We start from the raw sequence: 26675 nt of genomic DNA on the forward strand, positions 1-26675 counted from the left end.
TGGCGCCACCCCTTATACTGGCGCATAAGCCTGTGGCACCAGAGGGTGCTAGTGCCGGCCTGATGGATACAACTGAGGGAAAAGTCTCTGGCAATTGTGCATATGGTGCACATACACCTAACATTGAATGGACATGAGCAACATATCTCAAAGAACAACAGTTACAGAAAGGCTAGAAACGTAGGGGTTTTTTTGCCCTGCATAAATGGAACTAGAAAAAGGGGATACCGCACTGTAGATGAAGTCCATTTTATGAATTCTTTGGTTCCATTTTCTTGCTTTCTAACAGTGCATGGTGCAGCTGTGGGTTAAATTTTGCTGTCAGTAAACTAGTGCCACTTCAGAGTAATCCCATTTATTTCAGTGGTGTTACTTCAGATTGAGACAGTGTTAACATGAAAGCACAATTTGGCTATGTTGCTTTCATTTGTGTACAAAGTTCACAGAAGAGAATTCAGTGCACCCAAACTTTTCAGCTTGTTCCTATAGCTCAGGTATGGGCATGATGCACAGTACATCTAGCATTTTGTTTTGCTTGCATCTCCTCTCCCTTCCCTTTACCTTCCCTTCTCTGCCTGGATCTAAAATCAATTTCTTCTCCTTCCTGTATTTGTTGATGTAGCAGGATTGACTCATCTAGATTGTTTTTCTCTCAAACGTTGGTTGCTAGGTACCTAAAACAATGGGGAAAAAAACGGAAAAATGGAAAAATGGAATTTAGGTCAGGCTGATCACATCATAGAATGAAGTGTTAGAATGAAAAGGTGTCTGTCAGTAAAACATCAAGAAGAAAACAATAATTTAGTACTGCTATGGACAGTGTAATGGATGGCAAATAATATTTACAGAGAAGTAGCTTATTGCTCACTCATGTGCAAGGACATGAGAAAAAAGTTCAAGGTTTTCATTGTACCTACATGCTGTCTACAAGTGCTCAGAAGTGAATTGATGTCCCTAAAACTAGGGTGACCAGATAGCAAGTGTGAAAAATTGGAACAGGGTTGGGGGTAATAGGCGCCTAAATAAGACAAAACTCCAAATATCAGGACTGCCCCTATAAAGTCAGGACATCTGGTCACCCTACTAAAACCACTCCAGAGCATTAGAACCAACTGGTACTATGGGCTAACATAGTCCTGAAGGAATAGCCACCATCATTCAAATACTGCTATTTGCATCATTTGCATAGTGCTGTTGATGAATGCTGTCCTTTACAGTAGTAAAAAAGTATCCATAAAACAGTATCACTACCCTGAAGCGCTTGCCACTTAGAGGCAAACAGGTACATTACAATAAACACACGTACAGAGTGGATTTCTGCTGAGGGGGAAGGAAGATGCGTTAATACAATTGGATAGTATCCTGCCTGGCAGGACTACTTGCTGTCTCTTTAAAGTGTGTTTTGACTTTGAAAAGGGTGGCTGTAAAAATGGCCTTGTGGGGCTCCAGGTTTACTGTCACTCAACGTGCAGTATCATGTTTGCTAAGTTTACATGGGAAAAGATGTTTATTCTAGCTGCCACCCCTGCAAACTCAAACTGGGATTGGAAAGCCAAGCTGGGTTCTTTCTGGCCCATCCATCACCAATAAAGAATCTGCAGTCAGAATTTAGTTAACAGTTCTGCTATTCATCATTGGCATTTGTTACTTGTACCATGACCAAAGATGCACTGGGAGCCTCAGAAAACAAATGTCCCTTTACCAAAGAGAACACAACCTAGAATTTAGGTGTGATACAAGTGAGGGAATATGCATTTATACTTCTTGGGGAGCAGGTTTTTTGGTTTATTTTATTTTATTTGTCTCAAGTCAGTTTTTAAGGTGAATTTGAATGAGATGACCAGAAGAGTCCAGGCTCACACTGGACCTGTGCTTATTCTACAGTGGGAACAGGAGTAAAAAGTAGATGATATATGTGTCAGTGAAGTCAGTATGTATAAATATCCCCTGTCTGTGTGTTCCAATCTATGCATCCGAAGAAGTGAGCTGTAGCTCACGAAAGCTCATGCTAAAATAAATTTGTTAGTCTTTAAGGTGCCACAAGTACTCCTGTTTTTTTTGAAGTCAGTAGAATACACATGGGGAGCAGAGCCGATGAGACAGCAGGCACAATTTTGACAGTCTCTTTTCATGGAGAACTGCACTATACACACTATATACTGCCCCAGCAATGCTAGCATGTGTTACTGACTGTACACATTTTATAACTAGCCCTAGCACTGTTGGTGGATAATGGTGTTTGCAGGCAGTGTAACATTATAATACAACATCTAATGGGGTTTTTGATGTTTCATTTTCACATTATTCTCCATGTTATTTGTGAAGCTTGGTGTACAGCACCCTGCTGTCTTCATAGCTAACTGAGCTCATTGCATTTTTGCTTTTGATGGGTTGTTTTTCTGTCTTGCATTAATACAGTAACACCTCTGTTTCTATAGATGGGCACAGAGAACAGTTCACTTATGGAGAAAATGAAAGCCTTGGAGAATAGGTCTTCCTGTTGTTGTTTGGCTTCCGTGGTTCATGGCAATGCAGAAATACTAACTATTTCTCACCACAGCACATTTTGTGTTGATGCAGGTATGTCAGATCTTTAAAAACATCCTGTTTTCAGAAAGAAGTACAGGTGTTGGGCTAAATCTGCTCTATTTGCTTGACCCAGAGAATTTTCTCTGATAACACATGATTTGTGATGTCACATGAAATTGCCAGCTTCTCAAACAAGGGGCATAAACTTTTTACTGAGTTATGAGCTACAAAGCTTACTGTTGTTTTAACATTTGGTTAAAGTAAGAGGAGTATAGTATAAATAAAGATTAGGGTTACAGATTACCTATGGTTATTGCTACTGTTGAATTTAAAGGGAAACTCAGGGCCGGCTCCAGGTACCAGTTGAGCAAGCTTGTGCTTGGGGCGGCAGATTCTATAGGGCGGCATTCCGCCCAATCCTAGGGCGGCACAGCAGGTGTTTTTATTTTTGGTTCCCCGATCTGGCTGCCCTGTAGGGGGCGGAGGAGGGGAGCGCCCTGCAGCAAACTCGGCAGGGCAGCCCGTGTCCTTCCCTCCCAGAGCCCTCCTGGCAGGCAGAGCAGAAGTCGGGGCCGTGGGGTGAGCGCCCCGCTGAAGCCCTGGCCGTCCCCCTTCTCTCTCTCTCCACCCCCGGTCCCTCCCTCTCCCCCCCATTAGACTGGGTGCGCACTCTGCAACATAGGCAGTCCCCCTGCACCCTGGCTCTGGCTGCCCTGTAGGGTTTTTTTGTTTTGTTTTTTTCTCCCTGCTTTGCCGGCCACGCCAATCCCCCCCCCATTTGCCACTCCAGCCGCGCCATTTTTTGTTCCCCCTCCACACTTTGCCGCTCCGGCTGTGCCGTGTTATTTTTTTTTTTCCCCTGCTTTGATGCTCCGGCCGTGCCGCAGGTTTTTTTTTTTCCCCATGCTTTGCCGCTCCAGCCGCGCCGTGTTCCCCCCCCCCGCTTTGCCGCTCCAGCCATGCCGTCTTTTTGTTTTGTCCCCCTCCTCCGCTTTGCCACTTCAGCCATGCCGTCTTTTTGTTTTGTCCCCTTCCTCCGCTTTGCCGCTTCAGCCATGCCGTCTTTTTGTTTTGTCCCCCTCCTCCGCTTTGCCACTTCAGCCGCACCGTGTTTTTATTTTTATTTTTCCCCTGCTTTGCTGCTCTGGCCACCCCCCGCCTTTCTTTTTGCTTGGGGCGGCAAAAAAGCCAGAGGCAGCCCTGGGGAAACTAGAAGTAGCTTTGAGTCAGTAAGAGCCTGACCCAACTTCACTGAAGTTAATGGGAGTCTTTCCATTCAGCTGAATGGGAGTTGGATCAGATCATGAGTGTTTACTTGGGTTAAGGGTGCGCACAAGGTAAAGGCTTAGCTATTAAGTAAGTCTATTAGGAAAGTCCAAGTAATCTCAAAAATCATTCCGGTTCCATGAGCGAGAAAAGGTAGAAGGCAGAAAATACTGGAGTTGAACCACTGGCTGCAGGACTGGTGTGAAGCTGAAGGGTTTTATTTTGTGGAACAGTGGGCCACGTTCCAGGGGAGAAAGGGGGCTGTGCAAATGGGACGGCCGGCATCTCACGGGTAGGTAGGGCTAATCATCTCAGTTGAAGCCTGGTGAAAGGGGAAGGTGGTAAGGAGGCAAATGCAGGAGAAAGGCAAATTTAGTAGGTTGTGAAAAAATTGAACGGTGGTGACACAGAATGTAAAGAGAATATTTTTTTCAATTCTATATATACCAAGCTAAGAGTCTTGGTAATAAACAAGAGGAAATGGAATTTCTCATATCATGAGGAGAAATTTGATATAACTAGCATTACTAAAACAAGGGGAGACAATTTGCATGATTGCAATATTATAATCACTGGTTACACTCTGTTTAGGAAGGATAGAGTGGATAGAGTGTGGGGAGTGGCACTCTTCATTAAAGATGCCAATACCTGTTTTAGAGTTATCAATAACTCAGAATCACAGGATCACAGAGTCTGCTAGAGGATTGTTATAGATGATTAAAATAAGAGAACAGGATGAGTTACTTCTTAAGCACCTGTCTGCAATGCATGTAAAGAAACTGTGTTCTTCAAGTGATTGTACATGTGCGTTTTCCTTCTGTGGTACCCGTTGGGGCAGTTTGAGTGCCCTCTGGTGCCGTGCACTCATAGCCCCGGTATGAAGCACCCAGCCAACCCTGCACTTCCTTCTTACCACCTGAGATAGTCACTGGAACAGCTATCCTTTCTTTGGCAAGATCTCTCTGTAGTCTTCTCTTTTGTATATTTGGACATAGTTAGTTAGTTGTAAATAGTTTTTGTGTAAGTTCGTAACTTACTGAATTAGCTGAGTTATTGTCCATTCCCTGGTACCGAGGTATGCCTTGGTCACTGGGCTTCAAGCCCTGCGCCTTCCGCAACAAAGCTATGTCTCTGAGCGACCTGCATTCAAGCTGTCTGAAGTGCCTGGGAGACGCTCACGTGGGAGACCGCTGCCAGATCTGCAGAGACTTTAAGCCTTGCATGAAGAAGGACCAGGAGGCTAGGCTGAAGTTTTTGCTCATGGAGACAGCACTGAGACCTCCATCTGAGCCAGGCCAGTCTGATTCGGCACAGAGTGCCTCGGCTTCAATAAGGTGTGCTCCTCCTATACTGGAGTTCCGGCACCATTCGCCGTCCCCAGTGCCTAGGAAAAGGCACAAGAAGCAGTCGGCCGAGAGGGGGTGGTTCTCGGCACTGAAGATGGCCAGCCATGGGGCTCAGAGTAGAGTGTGACCTAAGTCAGGGCACTCCACTGCCTCGGTACTGCAGAAGTCGGCACCACTGAATCTGGCACCTGTGCAAACACCATCAAGTTCAGTACTGGATGAGTCTACATCTGCGTTACAATATTGGTACCAACACTGTCTCAGTACCGACCGTGCTGGAGGCGTTTGCTGCAGCCAGAGACCTTCTGTCACTTTTGGTGCCAATATCACTGGTAGTACAAGGGACAGTGGTATTGGTGCTGATGGTCAGGAGGGAACCCGTTGTTTCTGATCATCCTTCAATGCCAGACCCTTTGGTACTGTCAAAAGGGAAACCGGCTATGCTGGCCTCGGAGCTGGTGGGAACTGCACCTCCATGGTCACTGGTTAGACTTGTCTTCTGAGTCAGAGTTCAACTCTTACTCCTCTTGTTTGAGGAGTTGTCCCTGCTACTCCCCCAGATGCTTCTACCTGGCCACGGGCCTAGGCACAGGGGTGCCATCAAGTGCATGGTCAGGTCATCACTGGAGACCTACGCTGGTCCAGTGGCCCTTTCGGAATCCATGGGGTTTCCCTCCAGTTTCTGGAACTAACTCTAGGTGCTCCTATTTGGTGGCCTTGGAACAAAGGGCACCGCTGTCTCATGGGGCTGCAACCAGGCCAGACTGCAGTACTAACTTGGCACAGAACTACAGGAGCCAGCTCAACGGATCCTGCTAAGGCATAAAGAGAGGAAGAGTGTCCATAAACGGTGCTGGCCTCCTCCTCCTCCCCTGGCGAGGCTGTTTCAGACGCAGGCGTGTCACATCCCTGGGATGACTATAAGGCTCACACAGAGTTGTTGAAAAGGGTGGCTTTAAATCTAGACATACAGGTGGAGGTAGTGAAAGAATCCTCCCACAGCCTAGTTGACATTTTAGCCACTGCAGGCCCTTCACGAGTGGTCCTGCCTCTCAATGTGGCCATTATGGACCCTGTTAAAGCTGTATGGCAGACTGCTGCATCCAAAAGGACTTAATGAAAGTACTTTGTTCATGCACAGGTTTATGAGTTCTTATACACCCCTCCTCTCCCCCCCCCCCCCCGCATCCCTGGTGGTATCTGCTGCCAATAAAAGAGAAAGAAGAAAGGCAGGACTGGCAGGATGCAGCCCCAAAAGCAAAGGACTCCAATAAATTGGATTTGTTTGGTAGAATATTTTATCTTACTAGGGGGTTGCAGCTCAGGATTACAAACCAGTAGGTGCTGCTGGCCAGATATGATTTCAGCATGTGGGACTCCATGCAGAAGTTCAAGGATTTGCTCGCACAAGAGGCCAGGCAAGAATTCTCCTCGCTGGTGGATGAGGGAAAATCGATACCGAGGGCCTCATTGCAAGCTGCTTTGAATGTGGCTGACTCAGCAGCCAGGTCCATGACTTGGCAGTGGCCATGCGCAGGAGTTCATGGCTTCAGTCCTCGGGTCTCCTGCAGAAAGTCCAGCAAACCCTTCAGGACCTGCCTTTTTTGAGGGAGCCTTGCTCTTTTCAGAACAAACTCATGTGACCTTAAGTCACTTGGTTTGTACGCATCAGCAACTTCAATAAAGCACTACAGGCCCCAACAGCCTGATCAGTACTCTGCCCTGCCTGTCCATCAGGATCTGCAGAGAAAAAGAAGCAGGTGTTTTAGATGTAGGGCCTCCCCTCCCCCCTTTCTACTGTAACATTGATTCCTGCCCCACCCAGATATCCAGGGGGTTCTAAGCAGGCGTTTTGATATGACATTTGAGGATGCCATACCAGGTCCCATGATGTCAGACTGTTTCTCCTTTGTTTACAAACCGCCTTTCCCACTTCCTCAGTGCATGGTCCCATATCACCACAGACCATTGGATGTTGAGCATGGTGGAAGTGGGATACCCTCTCCAGTTTATTTCCACTCTTCTCACCCTCCTTCTCCATACCTATTCAGGAACCCCTCTCACTAAAACCTTCTGGTCCAAAAGGTTCAATCTCTTCTTTCGGTGGGAGCCGTGGAAGAGGTTATGCGGAATTTAAGAGGGAATGACTTCTACTCCTGTTATTTCTTAATCCCAAAAGCCAAGGGAGGTCTCAGACCAATTCTACACCTACACCACCTCAATAGCTATCTCAAGAAAATAAATTTCCACATGGTCACCAGTTATGAAAGGTTGGTAACCCTTTTTCATGGAGGACTTCAAGTTGGGAGACATGCTGGAGATCCCATTTAGACAGTAGTAAAACATCATTAGAGTGTCTAAAAATTATAGATTATAATTTTCTAATACCAAAGGTATTGCACCCAACTCAAGGGTAACTATTTTAGACTTCATTTTCATTAATTCATATTTATCACTAGACTAGAAGTTGGCTGAAAATAGAATTAGGTTATCTCTGTGATAAAATTTTGAATTTTAATATTTTGAGTTATTAATTCATCAGTGTTTAAATGCATTCCTATTAAATTCATTCATTTAAACTTTGTAAGCCATCATAACCACTTGGTTTTACTTTCTATAATTTCTCATCTTTACATTCTGTATTAATAAAACAGATAAATGTATAGTATTTTTGAACCTGTAATTTAGCTAAGCAACTAAATTCAGTTAATCCCTGAGAAATCTGCTGTGGGTACTTAATTAGTTAACCTTATGTAATGTGTGTATTATGTATCTATGCTAATGTCTAAAGCCTGTTAGACTGGCTCTCTGTGAGGGATGCGTGATGGGTTGGACCCCTTGGGAAGCCACCTAATTTGATGAGATACTACTGGGTCTACCTGTTCTGCCCGCATGGGCCCCTTTAACTTGTCTTGCTGAGCCAGGGTCTTAAAACCTCCTCTAACAGAAACACAGGCAGGGCCACACCCAGCTGCAGATCTGCTCTGGGAAGACTCAGTTTAAGGGACTTGCTCCAGCACTCAGATGTCCACCTCCCTTGGAGTGCAGACCCAAAGATACATTATGAAATTCACCCCCTCCCTCAATGTGGAGAGAGGTGTGCACGCTCCCCCCCCCAACCCCATTAGAAATTACAGAAACTGGGTTTAATAATAAACAAAACAAATTTTATTAACCATAAAAGGCAGATTTTAAGTGATAAAATGGGTAACAAACAGAACAAAGCAGATTAGTAAGCAAATGAAATCAAACACGCAAACTAAGCTAGTTTCACTAAAGAAATTGGTTACAAATAGTATTTCTCACCCTAGATATTGTTGCAGGCAGTTTGCAAAGTTTCTGTGGTTCAGAGTTCCAGTTATATTCCTTTTCAGACTGGACCCCTGTCTCAGTCTGGACTCCCCCTTGCTGTCCTTTTTGCAGTCTTTCTTCTTGGGCAGACAGGCCAAGGAAAGGAGGAGTCCTGTTTGCCTTCTTCCCCACCCTTAAATAGAAGTTACATAAGGCGGGAATCCTTTGTTTCCCAAACTTGACCCCCCCCCCTTACAGTGGAAAGTTACAAGAAGTCTCAGATAATGTTGTAGTATCAGGTGACAAGACCACCTGACCCTGTAGGATCACAGCGTCCATGAGTCAGTGGCAGTATGGCACATCCACAGGAAGGCCAAGCTTTTCACAGTTCATTGTCCTTGCTGATGGGCCGTCCGCCCTGTCTGGCTTTTCCATTGTTGTGCCTGAAGTGTTAGCAGTGGGCGTCACCCAAAGTAGCACAGGTGAAATACAGATACATAGTCAATATTTCTAACTTCGAATACAGAAATGGTACAGGCAGACAAACTGGATAATTACATTCAGTAAATCATAACCTTCCCAATGATATCTCATATGAGCCATCTTGCATAAAGTATATCTCAGTTATGTCATATTTATATCATAAGCATATTGTCATAAAGAATATGGAATGTCATGTCACAGGATGCATTAATAATTCTCTAGCTAGGTATTTACATAGCCCATTAACTGCCATATCTAAGCGCCTCTCAACTATTAATTCTTAGAATGGCAAGATTAGTAATAAGTTCCAGGGTCCAGGGCTATCTTCCATACACTCAGACCGACCTTACCAGTTGACAATTTCTTTGTGTCTAATGGAGTGTCTTTACTGTGAAGGGAGAGGCAATTTCTTTGGTAGTTAGATCCAATTTGGGCTGAAAAATCATGACACTGAATATTTAGAACACGTCACCTTGTATTAATTAGCATATACGCATTTTTAGTCCTGCACTATCCAAATTCCCAGAAAACAAATTAATCTCATACCATAATATGACCCACCAAGTGTGAAAACAAATCGGTTATTCCATTCACAGGTTAGAAGCGGCAGAAAATAATACTATGTAAAAGTCTAGATTCAGTTTTAACTGTAAAGTCACAACCAGTACACCTATAATAATGACCTTATCAAGATTAAGATTTAAAGATCTGATGATAGAACATGACAGCTAACATGTTGTAACATGTCTGAAAAGTTTAGTGTAGACTAGGCAGTATGTATTCTTTAATACAGTCTAAGCTGATTGAGAAACTTTAGACTTCTCTCTATACCTTAACCAATTTAACGTGTATTAAAGGCCTTGTTTACATTATATGCTGTGTAGTTGTAGCCATATTGGGCGTAGGATATTAGATCGACAAGATCGACAAGGTGGGTGAGGTAATATCTTTTATTGGACCAATTTCTGTTGGTGAGAGAGGGAGAAGCTTTTGAGGCACACAGAGCTCTTCTTCAGGGTGACATAGTCTAAGTATTCAGTATCATGATTTTTCAGCCTGACCTGGATCTAGTGACCTAAGAAATTGCCTCTCCATTCAGTGATTACACTCCAATAGACTCAAAGAAAGTGTCAACCAATAGAGGGAGGTCTGAGTGTATAGAAGATAGCTCTGTATGGCTCAAAAGCTTGTCTCTCTCACCAACAGAATTTGGTCCAATAAAAGATTATCTCACCCACCCTGTTTACGTCCTACTTTTCAAATATGGTAGTTAGAACATGTTAGCTAAAATATTTGGATATCATACCTTTCATTCTAGTCTAGACAAAGGCCATGTGGCTGACAGCTAGACCAATACTGTTGCTACTAAGCCCCAACAGCTCTAGTCATAAATAATCCTTTCGATGTTACTCTAGTAGAATGTAGCTAAACTGTAGCCTGCACAGTACAATGTGGATGACTTCAGTAGCAAACTTCACATTAAAAATGTGTGGTTAGGTGTCCCAGTGTTAGAAACAAAGACCTATTTTTCAGGTGGAATTATGCCTTTGTTCTGTGAGGCTAACTGGAGTATGTTTTTGTGGGTTGTTTTTTTGTTTTTGTTTTTTTTGCAGTGGGGAAAATATTTTCATAATCTGAAATAAATTCTGGAATTGTGTGTGAAAGTTTGAAGAATTATAGCCAGCCTGCTTTGATGAAACACATTTTTTTCCCTGCTTGGAGCGAATTAACAATGAAATGTTAGATCATGTGATACTTGGTAGTTGCTTAACGCATCCACTGTGTTAGCTCCACTTGCAGTGTAACAGAAAGATGTTTACAAGATTTATTTTAGCCAAAAAACCAACCAACCAACCAAACAAAAAAAACAAAACAAATCCACCACAAAAAACATCATGTTAAAGCAGAACATCTAGACCATTTTTAGCCTTGCTGTCTGTTACTTGATCATTGCAAAGACAATATTTTCTTTAAGAAGAAAGGGAAATGAACACATTCATTCAATTAAAGCTGACCCAGAATAACCACAAGGGAATCTGTCTGTCTCTTTCAGAAAGCCCTCATTGCTTCAATAGTTGTGGTGGTGCAACTTGCAATTCTGGAACACAAAGTGGTAAATGTGTTGCTGGGACAAGCTCAGTGGAGGATGATGAAATCGGAATGAAAGAGATGTATAAACAGCTGTAAGAACTGATTTTTGTTATTTCTTATTACAAATGTAAAAGGGGGTTGGATACCATTGTCCCTTCTGGAAAGTTTATAGTGGGTGTGAAACATATTGTAAGGAATTCAAATAGCATGCAACAGGGACCACTTGGTACAACCAACTGCACCTGTACAAATAGGGGGAGATACATAAAAAACAGAGTAAGTAATCTAAATGGAGTGTCAGGATGGTTTTGTAACAGACTTACTATCCTGGCATAGATTTCCCAACTTTGGTGTACTTCATGTACCTGCTTTATCAGGAAATCCTGAATACCAGCAGCAAGTTGTGGATCATGCAAATACTTATGAACATGCTTCGCTTTACACACTTGAGTGGGCCTATTGGCATCCATGGTATTTCTCACATGTTTAAATTAAGCATGTTCACATTTGCAGGATTGGGCCCTACAGTGGAAGGAATGCAGTTGTGGTCAGTGGAAAAATAACAAAACTGGTAGAAAAGGATTCTCTCTCTACAAAGAGGGCACATAATATTAAATACACAAATGTAGTCCCTGCTTCTGCAGCCACTTAAGCATGTGTGTAATTTTTCTCAGGTGACCAATACTAATGGAACTATTCATATGAACAGAAGTGGCCCACATGCTTTGAGGTTTGCAGGAATGGGTCCTAAAATTACTGAATGTGTCTTTGTGTGTGTTTGCCCTGCACTTAGCACAATGGGGCCTTGATCCTCACTGGGGCCTCTTGGCGCTATTGTAATATAATACAAAATCAAAGTCTACAAGTCAGGCAACTCTGAAGCACTGTTTCTATTTCAGTGACAGAACTTGTCTGACCTACCTTGTCCCTGCTTTCCCTGCTGAACAAATTACAGGGTATAAGGCATTTCTACTGCTATGGCAAATCATAGGTCTGATCCCACACATTCCTTGAGCACCTGAAGCTCCACTGAAGACAATGACAGTTTTGAGTTCTTGTGGAATTCAGAATAGGGCTGTCTACAAGCACAGCTCTACCTAAATCTTAACTGTAGTTACAGAGATTCCCATAACAAATACTGAAAACCAAAATTTCCAAGGTAACCTCATCTCTATCGCTGATTTTGCACATTGCATTTGAGCCTGCAAGAAACAGCATTTGTGTGATTAAAATCATGTAATGGTCAGTAGGCTTAGAAAATTCTTTCTGTGCACACAAATACTCTTTGTTGGCTCAAATTTGTGTGTGTGAATAAAATTGTAGGTATAAACTGAGAAACCATTTTTGATATTTTGACCTTTTAAAATATCTGAGTCAGCTACACTCACATTGGGTATCAGTTCATTTCCTGCCATCCTGTAGGCTAAACATCAGCGTAGGCAGCCCTTTAAACACATATTCTTTTAAAAAAATCAAGTTTTCTTTTAAAATTCTCTCTAAGTAGCAATTGTTAACATTGTTTAATTCAGATATACAAAAAGGTGATGATGTAATCATCTTGTTCTTAAAGGAAGAGAGAACGTAACCTTCTGCTTGATGTCATGCTACTTATGTACACAAGACGATGGTTTCTGGAAGAAGCAATACCATATATAAGAAGAACTCTTAGGAAATGCGGAGTAAATTCAGAAGACAGAAACTGAAACTCAGATCTCTTATCCAGTCAAAACACAAGATTTAATGTAATAGCTCACAACAGGGTTTGTTCTTGCTTCAGAGGGTTTGTCTACACTGCAATTAGACAAGCGTGGCTGGTCCATGCCAGCTGACTCGGGCTCGTGGGGCTCAGGCATAGGGCTGTTTAATTGTGGTGGAGACATTTGGGCTCTGGCTACAGCCTGAGCTCCGGGAACCTTCCACCTCGCAGGGTCCTAGAGCCTGGCCCCAGCCAAGTGTCTATGCCAGAATTAAACAACCTCTTAGACCAAGCCAACTGGCACAGGCCAGCTGTGCATGTCTAATTGCAGCATAAACATACTCAGAGATCAGTGGGAGCATAATTAAATCCAATACTGTAGAAGCTTGATTTTTAAACTTGTGTGCCTAACTTCAAGCACTCAGGTGCCTGAAATGGGTATTTAAGTGGGTGCTTATAACACCCACAGATCACACTTACATCAACATCTCTGAAAAATCATGCCCAAGGTGTCAAGTTAGTGTTTAAAAATTGAGGCACCCAGAGATCAGTGACCTCTTTTGAAAATTTGGCTGGAGGGCATCAGGTGGCTAAATCAGATCTCATTGCCTCATTTTAGGCACCGTGTTACAAAGTTGGGCTCTTTGGTATGATCTGCCAATGTTCTTCCCTTTTAGGACCATACCACCTAGATAGGTTCACAAAACTTCTACAGATGTCAGAGGACATGGGCATACCAGACACCAGCATAAAGGTTCTTAGCAGGTGAAATTATCTTCATTTATACTCATGTGGACCCTACACCTCAGGGGTTTATGTTGTAAAACTTTTTTTTGGTGGAGTTTGCTGCTGATGTAAAACACACCCATTAAGATTACCCTGCACACCAATAAAAGATAGTTAGCTTGATAATTTAAACAAATTACCTGGTCCTGACTTCAGTCAGAAATGAATGCTTCAGTAGTACATCTAATACGTTTCTTCTGTATTGTTATACAGTTCTGCATTGTACTGCTGCAGCCATCTAAATGACTGTGTATGAGAGACAAATAGGTCATTCGACAACTATTTAAATACTTTCTATATTAATGAACACATTAACATGGAGTTAACACACCTTGCCGCCTGTCTATGGTAGCACTGTAGAACCCCTTCAGTTGTTTTATGCATTTATTTTGGTGAAAATGCTGAACTGTTGAAACAACTTGTGGAGCTTATATTGGATAACAATAGTAAAGGAAACTTACATCATATCCTGTTTCAGCAGCTCGTGTGTACTATGATTTTGGAATTATGATGGGGAAGATCTATGACCTGTGTTACACAGGAGGTCAGACTGGATGATCACAATGGGTCCCTTCTGGCCTTAGAATCTACAAATATGTCATAGAATCATAGATTATTAGGGTTGGAAGGGACCTCAAGAGATCATCTAGTCCAGGGGTCTCAAACTCAAATGACCCCGAGGGCCGCATGAGGACTAGTGCATTGGCCCGAGGGCCGCATCACTGACACGCCCCCTTGCTGCCCCTGGCCCCACCCCCAATCCACCCCTTCCATGAGGCCCCGCCCCTGCCCTGTCTCTTCTCCACCTCCTCCCCTAAGCGCGCGCAGTTTTAATAAATATATACACTCAGTAATGCACCTCACTCAAAGGACAAAACACGCACTTAGATTTACTGCCTAAGGCTCTGGGAGGGAGTTTGGGTGGGGGAGGGGGTCTGGATGCAGGCTCTGTGCTCGATGCAGGCTCCAGGCTGCGGCAGGGGGTGGGGGTGCAGGCTTTGGGACGGAGTTTGGGGATAGGAGGGAGTGCAGGGGTGAGGGCTGTGGGGCTGAGGGCGAGGGGTACATGATGCAGGAGGGGGCTCAGGGCTAGGGAAGAGGGTTGGGCTGTGGGGTGAGGGCTGTGGATGAGGGGTTCATGATGCGAGGGGGCTCAGGGCTAGGGAAGAGGGTTGGGCTGTGGGGTGAGGGCTGTGGATGAGGGGTTCATGATGCGAGGGGGCTCAGGGCTAGGGAAGAGGTTTGGAGTGTGGGGTGAGGGCTGTGGATGAGGGGTTCATGATGTGGGGGCGCTCAGGGCTGGGGCAGAGGATTAGGGTGCGGGGGGATGAGGGGTTCATGATGTGGGGGTGCTCAGGGCTGGGGCAGAGGATTAGGGTGCGGGGGGATGAGGGCTCAGGGCTGGGGCAGAGGATTAGGGTGCGGGGGGATGAGGGCTCAGGGCTGGGGCAGAGGATTAGGGTGTGGGGGGATGAGGGCTCTGGCTGGGGCTGAGGATTAGGGTGCAGGGGGATGAGGGGTTCATGATGTGGGGGTGCTCAGGGCTGGGGCTGAGGATTAGGGTGCGGGGGGAATGAGGGCTCTGGCTGGGGCTGAGGGTTTGGGGTTGGAGAGGCTCAGGGTAAGGGAAGCCTGCCTTGCCAGTACTGGCGGAGGGCAGGCACTAGGACCCTGCACCCTAATCCTCAGCCCCAGCCAGAGCCCTCATCCCCCCGCACCCTAATCCTCTGCCCCAGCCAGAGCCCTCATCCCCCCACACCCTAATCCTCTGCCCCAGCCCTGAGCGCTTCCCTTCCCCCCCCCCCAGCCCGGCCCCGGCGGGTCCCGCTTCCCTTCCCCCGGCCCGGCCCCGGCGGGTCCCGCTTTCCCCCCCTCCTTACCCGAGCGCGTCTCCGGCGGTCCCGCTCAGAGCCGCGTGGTGAGGGGGCGGGGCTGGGAGCTCCACGCCGAGCGCAGCGCTCAGCCCAGAGCTCCCAGCCCCGCCCCCTCCCCACGCGGCTCGGATCGGGGCGGGGCTCAGGCGCTCGGACGGAGACTCGGCGCTCTATGCGCCGAGGCTCCAGGAGAGGGGCGGAGGCGGGAGCCTCCGCTTTTCTCTTGGGGGCCCCTGCGGAGCTCCCCTGGGGAGCTCCGCGGGCCGCAGGGAAGAGCTCCGCGGGCCGCATGCGGCCCGCGGGCCGCATGTTTGAGACCCCTGATCTAGTCCAACCCCCTGCTCAAAGCAGGACACCTATTGCAGAAATTGAGGTTTCAAACCTTTGTTACCTGTCAGCTCTGTATTCTTGGGGAACCAGGGTGCAGTACCCAGCCTGTTTGACTCATGAAAGACCTCCCCCTGCCCCAGCCTCTGCTTGAACCAAAGCCGATCAGAAGAAAGACTTACAAAAAACAGCGAAAAGGCAGTGGGAGACACACCTAAACTCCTCTGGACAAGAGTGACAGGGTTAAGGAAACTCCCCTAGCCTCATTTGCATTAAAGATGGGACAGGGAGGCATCTCTATTAGCATACAGAATGGAGAACAGAGATTCCAAGGCAAGAACCGCGCAGAACTCCGGGACCAGAAAAGCAGGGAAGCATTGCATCATGGGGGAATCTCTGCTCCAGATGTTAATGAACCCACGCCTGCACCCACCCAGCTCAGTAGTTATCAGACCAATTCTAGTAATAAATCCTTTATTGGTATCCAAAATATTAAAGCTACCTAAGTGCATTGTGAGCTCCCTCAAACGAACATCACCCATAGCCAGGAATTATCAGTTCCTATTGTCTAGCCTGAACACAACAACTTTGGTATTCTCCCTTGAGCCATCAGTTTACCCATAAACAAATCTAGTGTTCTCCCCTGACCCATTGTTCTTTCCCTGCAAAAACCATACCCACACTCAAGTAAGGGTTCTGATGCCTGGATCCAACATCTGCATCAGTTCCATTGGGACTTCATGTTCTCCTGAGTGATCGTGCTGGGGGCTCTGCCTGTCTCCAGCACTCTAGACCCTCAGCTACCACCACCACCTGGGAACCGCAATCAATTCAAGCTTCAGGGAGTTGTGAGAACCCATCTCTCTCTCTAGATAGAGCCTTCTGATCCTGACTTATGTGATGAGTTATAGGTTTCTAAACCTGACTTTTATAATCAAATTTAAGTTAGATTTAATATTATAACTTTTTTGTTTATTTGGCTCCCCTATGGTTATTACCTGGCAATAAATAACATTTATGGTTAAGCTGGTTGCTTCTCTCTCTCTCTCCCCTTGTGGTTTTTTTTTTATTTTTTTGGCTTCCTCATTCACTCTGCAGCAACGCTCCTCGTACCTAAGCTAAAGATCTGTGCAGCACCCAAAAATCCTGCAGGGTTTGCTCATCGAGTGGGTTACTACCAGAACAATTGTAATGTGAAAGTGGGGATAGGATGTGCTGAACCTGGGACATATGAGGGTGGCAGATTGAAAGTGCTGCTTGACCAAGCCTGCTCAGGCATACTCTATTCCGGTGCGGTGCCCATGGCATATGAAGGTGGCAGCTTGGAGGTGCTGTTCGACCCAGCCTGCTGAATCCAAGGGCCTATGAGGATGATAGCTTGGAAACGCTGCTCAATGCAGCCTACTCAGTCCAGGGACATATAAGGGGTCATCTTGGGAGTGCTGATTAACCTGGTCCTCTCAGACACACACTGTTAGAGAGAGAGAGAGAGAGTGTGTTCATCTGATTCTGGGGCTGGAAGAATCCAACCCTGGGAAACCTAGGTCCTGCAGGATAGCTCCATTGGGGGGAACCTGCAGAAGGAAGAAGTAGAGCTCCATATAAGAACACAAGTGACACAAGCAGTACATTGATAGAATTACAGAACCCCCCCGCCCCCAGAGGAGTAACTCTAATAAATGAGCATACCCCAAAGTAACGGGCAAATCTGGTAACACCATATACAATGTTCCCTTCCTATGAGTATTTTAATATGTGAGAACAGTGAGGATGGGTTTTTCAGGAATTCAGCACCAAGCTAATGAAGACAATTGCTTCTCATTTTCAGTACCATTCCCTTTTCTTCCCACCCTGTTCTCTCTCCAATAAATCCTATTACTTCTACTCCCAACACCTTCCCAGCCTCTGAACTGAGCACCAGAAAAGCCCAAGTGGCCAGTTTAATGCTAGACTCTTTCCAAATGCTGTTGGCTGTCTACTGCATACATCTAGTACCCTAATCAGCATGGTATCTAAACTTCCCTCCAACTCCTGGTCTCACCTCCCAACATAACTACTGGCCCCTAGTCCAAGGGTTAGGTTAAGAACTGGTAGGTGGAAAAGGCATAGAACTATAGGACTAGAAAGGACCACAAGAGTCATCTAGTCTAACCCGTTGCCAAGATGCAGGATTTGTTGTATCTAAACCATCCAAGACAGATGGCTCTCCAGCCTCTTTTTGAAAACCTCCAGTGAAGAAACTTCCACAACCTGCCCAAGGCGTCTGTTCCATTGTTCTACTGTTCTTAGAGTTAGGAAGTTTTTCCTGAGATTTAACCTAAATCTGCTATGTTGTAGTTTGAACCCATTGCCTCTTGTCCTCTGTAGCAAAAGAGAGCAACTTTTCTTCATCTTTTTTGTGCAGCCTTTCAAGTATCTGAAGACTACTATCATATCCCCCCTTAATCTCCTCTTTTCTAAACTACACATACCCGTTCCTTCAGCCTTTGCTCATATGGCTTGCATTCCATCCCTCTGATCATCTTTATTGCTTGCCTCTGGATCCTTTCCGGTTTCTCTACACAATCTCTACACAGTTTCTCTATACATTGGTGAAATTAAACACACTACTCCAGCTGAGGTCTAACTAGGACCCAGTACTATCACTTCCTGTAACTTGCATGCTATGCCTCTGTTAATGCAACCTAAAATAGCATTTGCTTTTTTTGCAACAGCATTGCATTGCTGACTCACATTGAGGTTGTGATCCACCACAGCTCCCAGATCCTTCTTAGCAATGCTGCTGCCAAGCCAGTTTCCCCCATTCTGTATTTGTGCATTTGGTTTTTCTTCCATAAGGATAGCACCTTACATTTGTCTTTGTTGTCTAGAGCCCAGTTCTCCAATGTATCAAGATCCCTCTGAATTTTAGCTCTATCCTCCAAAGTATTGGCAACCTCCCCCTAGATTTGTCATCTGCAAACTTGAGCAGCACGCTCTCTATTCCTACATTCAGGTCATTAATAAATATATTAAACAACAGTGGACCCACAACAGCTCCCTGTGGAACCTCACTTGAGCCCTCTCTCCAATCTGACAACCTTCCATTAATAGTTATAGCATCATGACAGCAATACGGTGGATGGCTTCCAAGCAGCAGGGAGCAAATCCCGCCTTGCCTACTCCAAGCAGTTGAAACCCTCCCTCATCCCTCGTATAGTATCCCCTAACAGCCTCCCGAAACCCTAGAAATGAATGGAGTTCTCAGCAGTCATCCACCAGCTAGTTACTTGTTTCTCTGTGAAGAGTCTGTGTGTCTCCCTTTACATGGCTATTAAAGATATTAAGTTGCTAAAGAGAGTAATATAATCATAGAAAAAGATACAGAACTACAAACATAAGAGGGGAAGTGTGGAGTTTGCTGTCTAGTTATTACTGGAATATTTATTTGTACTTAAAGCATTTTCAAAAAATAAAAATTGTAGCAACTTTCAGTTCAGCAGATAATGTGATTTTTTTTTTTACAGCTGATTGGATTTAGATCTCTCTAAGTAGTAAACACTGTTTAGTTTAAATTAATCTGATGATCAATTTTCCTGATTTTGGGGGAAAATTTAGGTTAGGGTGATAAAGAAACCTTAATTTTCAACTATGCCCAGCACTCAGCATAAAGACCTAGAAACAGATATAAAGGTGAGCTGAAAAATGTTAGTTGATAGAATCCCAAACAATAAATTACATTTTAAATACATCTATTTAATGTATACTGTCAGTGAAGTCATACCTTATTTACTAAGCCCAGGGTATTTGAATTGCAGTCCTTCAGTTCTCTTGTAAAAGAGTGGTTGGTGTCACTATCGTAGCATAGCAGAACTAAAGTGACAAGAAACACTACTTTTAAAAAAATAAACTAAAGTGAGTGGAAACAGGCAAGTGAGACAGGAGTTAACTGTCCATGGATCAAAAACCAAAACAAAAAACAGCGATGCAGGTTCTTACTGCTATAATATTTCTGCTGTTCCAGTCTTTTCATCAGAGTAGACACAGCTGGATAATGTTTTTGTGAAAACCAAGAGTCCATCACTGACGAAACATAAGAAACATTTCTGTGAGCAAAGCTAGATTTGAATCAGTCTCCAACAGGGAAATGTCAGTATATTAACCCAAGATACTTTTGATTCACCCAGTCCAGAAATCCACTATTTCAACAGACACAGTCCTAAGACAAGAGAAATATTTGTACTAATAGTTTCACAGGTTTTTTTGGATGGTAGAAGAACTGAAAAGGATGATAAAGGCTGAGAAGCCCAAAATTTGATGCTTAAAATTTGCTTTCAAAATAACTCCTTAAAATGTGGTTATATAGTTTGAATGACATTAAAAATAGCATTGTGAGGGTAAATCCCATTACCCAGAACAACCCCATTGCCTTCACTAGAGTTAGTACAGATTGGACACCTGTGAACAGTCGCGAGGCACAAAAAACCAAATGCAGCTCACTCTCCCAGAGCTATTTTGGCAAAGAGACATCAGTCACTACAGTCAACAGATGCAACTCTGAACACAGGAACTGCAGTTGCTGAGTAAGAAAAACCGATGACTGACCTTCCGTAACTCTTGTTCTTCAAGATGTGTTGCTCAGGTAGACTCCATGATAGGTATGTGTGTGCCGCATGCACAGTTGCCAGAGATTTCCCCCTCAATGGTATCCATTGGGCTGACCCCCTGGAGTCGTGTGCATATGCATAAGGGGTGCCACAGAGCCACGCCCTCTCAGTTCCTTTCTGCCGATACCTCCGTCAGAGTGGTAGGAGGGTGGGTCATGGAATAGACATGAACACCACATCTCGAAGAACAACAGTTACAAAAGGTTAGTAACCATTTTTTCTTCAAGTGCTTGCTCATGTCCATTCCCTGCTAGGTGACTCACAAGCAGTACCCCTGGAGGTGGGCTCGAAGTTCCTGGATGTGCTGACTGCAACACTGTTCTCCCGAAACTGGCATTGTCACGGCCCTGTTGGTTGATGGCATAGTGGGACGCAAAGGTAGGAACCGACAACCAGGTTGCAGCTTTGCAGATGTCCTGGATTGGTACCCGTGTAAGGAATACTACTGACAAAGCATGGGCACTTGTGGAATGAGCGGTCATAATGGATGGAGGCAGAACGTTCACCTGTTTGTAGCAAGCTCGGATAGAAGTGGTTATCCCAGACAAAATTCTCTGGGTTGACATGGGTAGCCCTCTCATCTTTTCTGCTACTGCTACAAAGAGTTGCGGAAGGGCTTAGTTCCCTCAATATAAAAGGCGAGGGCTCGCCTACTATCCAGCATACGAAGCTAACATTCCTCAGAGGTCTTGTGAGGTTTTGGGAAGGAGACAGGTAGAAAAATGACCTGGTTGCTGTGGAATTGCGACACCATCTTTGGTAGGAAGGCCAGATGGGGGCACAGTTGGACCTTGTCCTTGAAGAACACTATGTAGGGTGGTTCTGACATAAGGGCTTTGATCTCAGAGACCCTGCTGTCTGAGGTGATTGCCACCAGAAGGGCGACCTTCCAGGAGAGAAGCATTAGGGAGCAGGATGCTAATGGCTCAAAGAAGGATGTGTGAGCCTCAACAGGACCAGGTTTATGTCCCATGGGGGGCTTGGTTTGTGAACCTGAGGATAGAGTCTTTCCTTGAGAAATCAGACTGTCATCTCATGGGAGAACACTGATCTGCAACTCACTGGAGGGTGATATGGGCACTAAATGAACTTTAATAGATGCGTGTGTCAGACCTTGCTGCTTTAAGTGGAGCAGATAGTCCAAGATAGAGTGAAGAGAAGATCAAGATGGAGAGAGATCCCATTCAGAGGCCCAACAAGTGAAACATTTCCACTTGGCCAAGTAGGTAGCCCTGGTGGAAAGCTTTCTACTACCTAGCAAGACCTGTTCAGAGCATGCCTGTTCTTCAGGGTTCTGCCATGTGGCATCCATTCCGTCTGGTGCAGGACAGCGAGGTTCAGGTGAAGCAGCTGGTCGTGGTCTTGAGAAATCAGGTCTGGGTGGAGTGGGAGCAAAAGTGGAGGTGCCACTGAGAGTTCCAAGAGAGTGCTAAACCAATGTTCACATGGCCATGCTGGGACTATCAGAGTAACCCTCACCTTGTCCCACTTGATTTTTAGGAGGACCTTGTGAACCAAGGAGATTGGGGGAAAGGCATAGAGGAGCTCGTCTGCCCATGACAGCAGGAAAGCTGTCCAAGAGAGAGCCTGGGCTGTGTCTGCACAGTGAACAAAACTGGTGGCATTTCCTGTTCTGCTTGGTAGTGAACAGGTTCATCGGGAAGATGGATCTGGTAAGCTCCAGGTGAAGGGACCTCTTGCGGTGAGAGGGAAAGATCTTCTGAGATGATCTGGCAGCATGTTACAGGCTCGCGGGAGATGCGTTGCCTCAAGGTGAATGGCATGTTTCCCGCAGAAGTTCCACAGCCAGAGGGCCTCCTAGCACAAGGCCGAAGATCAAGTCCCTCCCTGCTTGTTGATGTAAACCATGGATGCGGTGTTCTTTGTTAGGACATGCACCACTTTGCCTGAGATCTGGGGAAGGAACATTTGGCAAACTAAGTGCACTGCCCTGAGTTCCCTGACATTTATATCTAGGGAGAGTACTTCCTGAGATTGTTGAGGTGGGCTCCCCACTGTAGGTCTCGGGTGTCCGAGACTAAGGCTACTGACGGCTGATGGGCAACAAAAGGTACCACCCTCACTACCAATCCTGGGTCTTTCCACCAGCCCAAGGAAGTGAGGACCAAAGGCAGGATCGTGCTTATTGAGTCTAAGCGGAGTCTGCTCATGGAGTAGACTGATGCCAGCAACATCTGGAAAGGCCTGAGGCACAGCCTTGCCTACTGTACCACTTGAATATATGCTGCCATGTGTCCCAATAGTTTGAGGCAGACCTGAGCAGTCATTATTGGGTGGACCGTGACCTCAGATATCAGATCCGGAAGGAATGCTCTGGCTTGGGTCGAGTCAAGCACTGCCCCAATTAACTCTATTCTCTGAACTGGGACCAGAGTTGACTTTTTCTCATTTATGAACAGACCCAGCACCTGGAAAGTGGCCCAGATTGTACTAATGCTGTGCCGTACATGAGCCTGCGACCGACCTTTGGTCAGCCAGTCATTGAGGTACGGGTAGACTTGCATGCCTCAGCGCCTGAGGAAGGCTGCTACTACCATCATACACTTTGTGAAGACCCCCATGGCTGCTGATAGCCTGAAGGGGAGAGTAGTGAATTGGTAGTAACATTGACCCACTACAAATCTGAGGAATCTCCTGTGACCATGGAAGATAAAGATGTGGAAATAAGCGTCCTTTAAGTCAAAGATGGTGTACCAGTCTCCTGGATCCAGGAAGGGAAATGATGGAGGCCAAGGAGACAATGCAAAAAATCTCAGTTTCTTCAGCGATCTGTTGAGGCGACAGATCCAGGATGGGCCATAGGCCCCCTTTGGCATTAGGAAATACCTGGAGTAAAACCCTACCCTCTTGTCTCAGGGAACTTCCTCTTTGGCCCCCACATTTCAGAGGAATTGCACCTTCTGGGCAATGAGTTGCTCGTGAGACAGGTCCCTGAAGATGGACTGGGGTGTGGGGTGGAACAGTGATGGATGAAAATTGAAGGGTGTAACCGGACTGCTACTGTACTCAGGACCCAATGGTCTGAAGTTATATATGACCACGCTGGGCTGAAAACAAAGGAGGGAGCGGATCTGGATTGGAGACTAGTGTATAGCCCTCGGGTGCACCTTCAAAAGGTCTGCTTGGCTCCACCGGAGTATCTGTGGAAGGGTGGGTTTGGCATCATTTGTAACCCTACCCGTTTCTTTTGTAGGGCTCCTGCCTGGAAGGCTCCGTGAACCTGGAAGGCTGCTGGGGCCTAAAGTGCTTCCTGGAAGCTAGTGACGTGTAAAGGAAGGAAGGGCAGCCCTCGAGTGCTTGAGGCCATGAAGTTTCAAGTCAGTCTGCTCTGAAAACAGTGAGGAGCCTTCAAAAGGGGAGGTCCTGAATGGACTGCTGAACTTCATGAAATAGGCCAGAGGACTGGAGCCATGAACAACACTTCTTGGTGACTGCAGATGCCGTAGTCCTGGCCGCTGAGTCGGCCACATCCAGAGCTGCCTGAAGGGAGGTTCTGGTCACACTCTTGCCCTCCTCCAGGATGGCCATGAACTTCTGCCTCAACTCCTGTGGGAGGAAGTCCTTAAATGTGGACAATGAGTCCCATAGATTAAAATTGTACCTCCCCAGCAAAGCCTGCTGGTTGGAGATACATAACTGGAGGTTGCCTGTTGAATAAACCTTTCATCCAAAAAGGTGTAGTCTCTTAGCGTCTTTGTTCTCGGAGATAGCTCTTGACTGCCCCTGCCTGTCCCGTTCATTTGCTGCCGACACTACCAAGGACCCTGAGGGTAGGGCAAATAAAGGTATTTGAACTCACTTGCCAGTACACAGTATTTCTTCTTTGCCCTCTTTGAGGTGGGGGGCAGAGGAGGAGGAGTCTGCCACAGCATTTTGATGGGTCCCATCACCACTTTGTTGATGAGCAAGGCCACTCTGGAGGAAGAAGCTGCAGCCAGAATATCAATCTGGTTGTATGCTGACTCCTCAACTTCCAGATCCAGCTTTGCAGCAACTCTTTTCAGGAGGTCCTGGTGGGCCCTGAAATTGTCTTGAGGGAGCAGGTTACTAGGTCCTGCAACCACCTCATCTGAATAGATGAGGAGGAGGCTTACCCTGGAGGAGGGGCTCCCTCCTCTTCCTCTGCTTCCACCACATCCATTGGGGTCACCTTCTGGACATCAGCAGTGGGGTCAGTACCAGAGTCAGGGTCCGGTGCTGAATGGGAAGGGCCAGTAGCCTGTCTTTTTGAGTATGAGTGGTGGGAAGGCAGGCCAGTACCAGGGGAAGCTCCCAAGGGTTCCAGTACAGCCACTGCATCAGTATCAAAGTCCGGTGGAGTGTAGGTTTTGGGTGGACAGAAAGATTCCTCTTCGGACTGTGAAGAGGAGCAGTACCCGCTTCTGCCTCCAGGCGGTGTCAGGGATCCGGGGACCAGCAGCAGATTGATGATCATTGTGTCAGGATCATGGAGGGCTTGTCCCTAGAAGGTGCCTAGGTGGCCGGTGCTAGGAAGGAGCTCGATGCTCCTTCCTCTCTCCTGTCTTTTGCCATCTTGGTTTACGAGGGTCCTTGCAGAGTTGGCAGGACCGGAGGAGACAGCATGTCCTTTGCTGCTTGGAAAGCCTCCGGGGTTGAAGGAGCCAGAAAACGTCTGGTCCTGCGGCTGGCTGCAGGAGTTGGTGGTGAGTCCCGAACTGGACTAGGCACTCTAGGCGGAGTCAGTGGTGCCATCACTGGGAGGACAAGTGGCCCAACACAGCATATACCAGCACATATGCGTGTGACTCCAAGGGGCGCTAGAGATGGCCCAATGGATACTACTGAGGGAAAAAGTCTCCAGCACCAGTGCCCATGGCATGCGCACACCTAGCATGGAATGGAAGCAGTCAAAGAAAGTGCCATTTTACAGTCACTTTCTGAGTAGCATCACATTGTAAAAATCCATCAGCTTTCCATACTAAGTATACAGCAACACAAAAATCCCAGCTCGTGATGTGCAAACAACTCTGCATTAACAATGTGCATCAGCAACATCTACCGTCACTACTGCCTCCAATATTAGCAAAGAAAGGACTGAAGCTGAAAAATCTTGTTCTGATCATGGAAGGATGAACAAATTAATTTAAAAACCCAAACAAATCAGTTTCTTAAGTGTGTAGTGTAACATTTCTCAGCCTAATTAGAGATTTTAAACTGTCTACGACTTCACTGTGAGATATTAAAATACACTTATTTTATATTACTACATTTACACATATACACTTCACCAAAGGAATATTTTATTTTAAAAAAATCAAAGTTCATCAAGTATTAAAATTAACTTTTCAAAATTTAACACATCTGTGCTTAAATTTCACAGTTGTTAGAAACATGACAATTATATATACTTCATCTGAATTCAAATGTTAGTGAAAGTCTTCTGATGCAGATCTAACCAAATAAGAAATAGTCTGACCAACAGTATTGCAAAACTTGTTAGAAAAAAGGAAAATAAAACCCTAATACTTGATTACAAAAGCATCTGAAACCACTTTTAATTCAGTATTCAGACAAAAATGCAACTTACTAATATGTGCCGGTTACCCAAGATGTTTTGGGTGTATGCGCTGTGTGTAGATATTTTGCATCATCCTTTATTTAGCTTGCAAACTATCATTTGAAGCTCTTCAGCAGCTGCTTATTATTATGGAGATATATTTCTCTTTTCCGTCCCTACGTTGGCAATGACTGAGAACAGTAGGAAGGCCAGGCACAGAATAGGAGAGGGAACCAGAATGTGCTTTCCATATGAAGCATTCATGTTTTCATTTGGGTTCTTATTTCAGGAGTAGCCTAAGAAGAAAGCTGATGGGCTGAGTAGCAAATAGAAGTAGAAAGACTACTTAAGTTTACTAAACCCCTTTTCTTCTACTCACTCACTCAAAAAAAATTAAATACAGCTGCAAGTGTTGTATTTTTCACACCTGTAATAATTTCTTGATTTACAGCATCTGTTAACTATCTCAAAGAAACTAACTTGAACATTAGTTTTAATCTGCATTATTACATTATAATGAATTATTTCACGTGATCTTGGAATGGTTCTTAAAAGAGATTAAAGATATCATACAGAGAACGCAATTTTGGAGCTTTGATTAGACCAGGGGTCAGCAACCTTTCAGAAGTGGTCGCCGAGTCTTCATTTATTCACTCGGATTTAAGGTTTCATGTGCCAGTAATACATTTTTATCGTTTTTAGAAGGTCTCTTTCTCTAAGTCTATAATATATAACTAAACTATTATATGTAAAGTAAATAAGGTTTTTAAAATGTTTAAGAAGCTTAATTTAAAGTTAAAT

General features: G+C 45.3%; 1 protein-coding gene and 1 long non-coding RNA gene across 14 annotated transcripts in view; one reads left to right on the forward strand and one right to left on the reverse strand.

Moving 5' to 3' along the window:
* The window catches only part of LOC123367120 (polyamine-modulated factor 1-binding protein 1-like), a 102581-nt gene extending 78589 nt beyond the window's left edge, over positions 1-23992 (forward strand). For 3 of the 13 annotated variants that reach the window (XM_045011154.1, XM_045011162.1, XM_045011158.1), the window contains 3 exons: positions 2439-2580; positions 10969-11098; positions 12577-14125. In XM_045011154.1, coding sequence (XP_044867089.1) covers positions 2439-2580; positions 10969-11098; positions 12577-12709 — 405 coding nt within the window. In that variant the 3' untranslated portion in view covers positions 12710-14125. The other 10 variants (XR_006578311.1, XR_006578313.1, XR_006578310.1 and 7 more) reach the window with 10 other exon arrangements.
* LOC123367122 lies at positions 545-14009 on the reverse strand. The gene is made up of 3 exons (XR_006578315.1): positions 13950-14009; positions 13629-13734; positions 545-674 (listed from the first exon to the last, which is right to left on the reverse strand). It is a non-coding gene; the product is annotated as an uncharacterized LOC123367122 (long non-coding RNA).
* Positions 23993-26675: the final 2683 nt, after the last annotated feature.

The sequence above is a fragment of the Mauremys mutica genome, chromosome 3 (assembly GCF_020497125.1).
Source record: "Mauremys mutica isolate MM-2020 ecotype Southern chromosome 3, ASM2049712v1, whole genome shotgun sequence".
In the NCBI taxonomy this organism is placed as follows: domain Eukaryota; kingdom Metazoa; phylum Chordata; order Testudines; family Geoemydidae; genus Mauremys; species Mauremys mutica.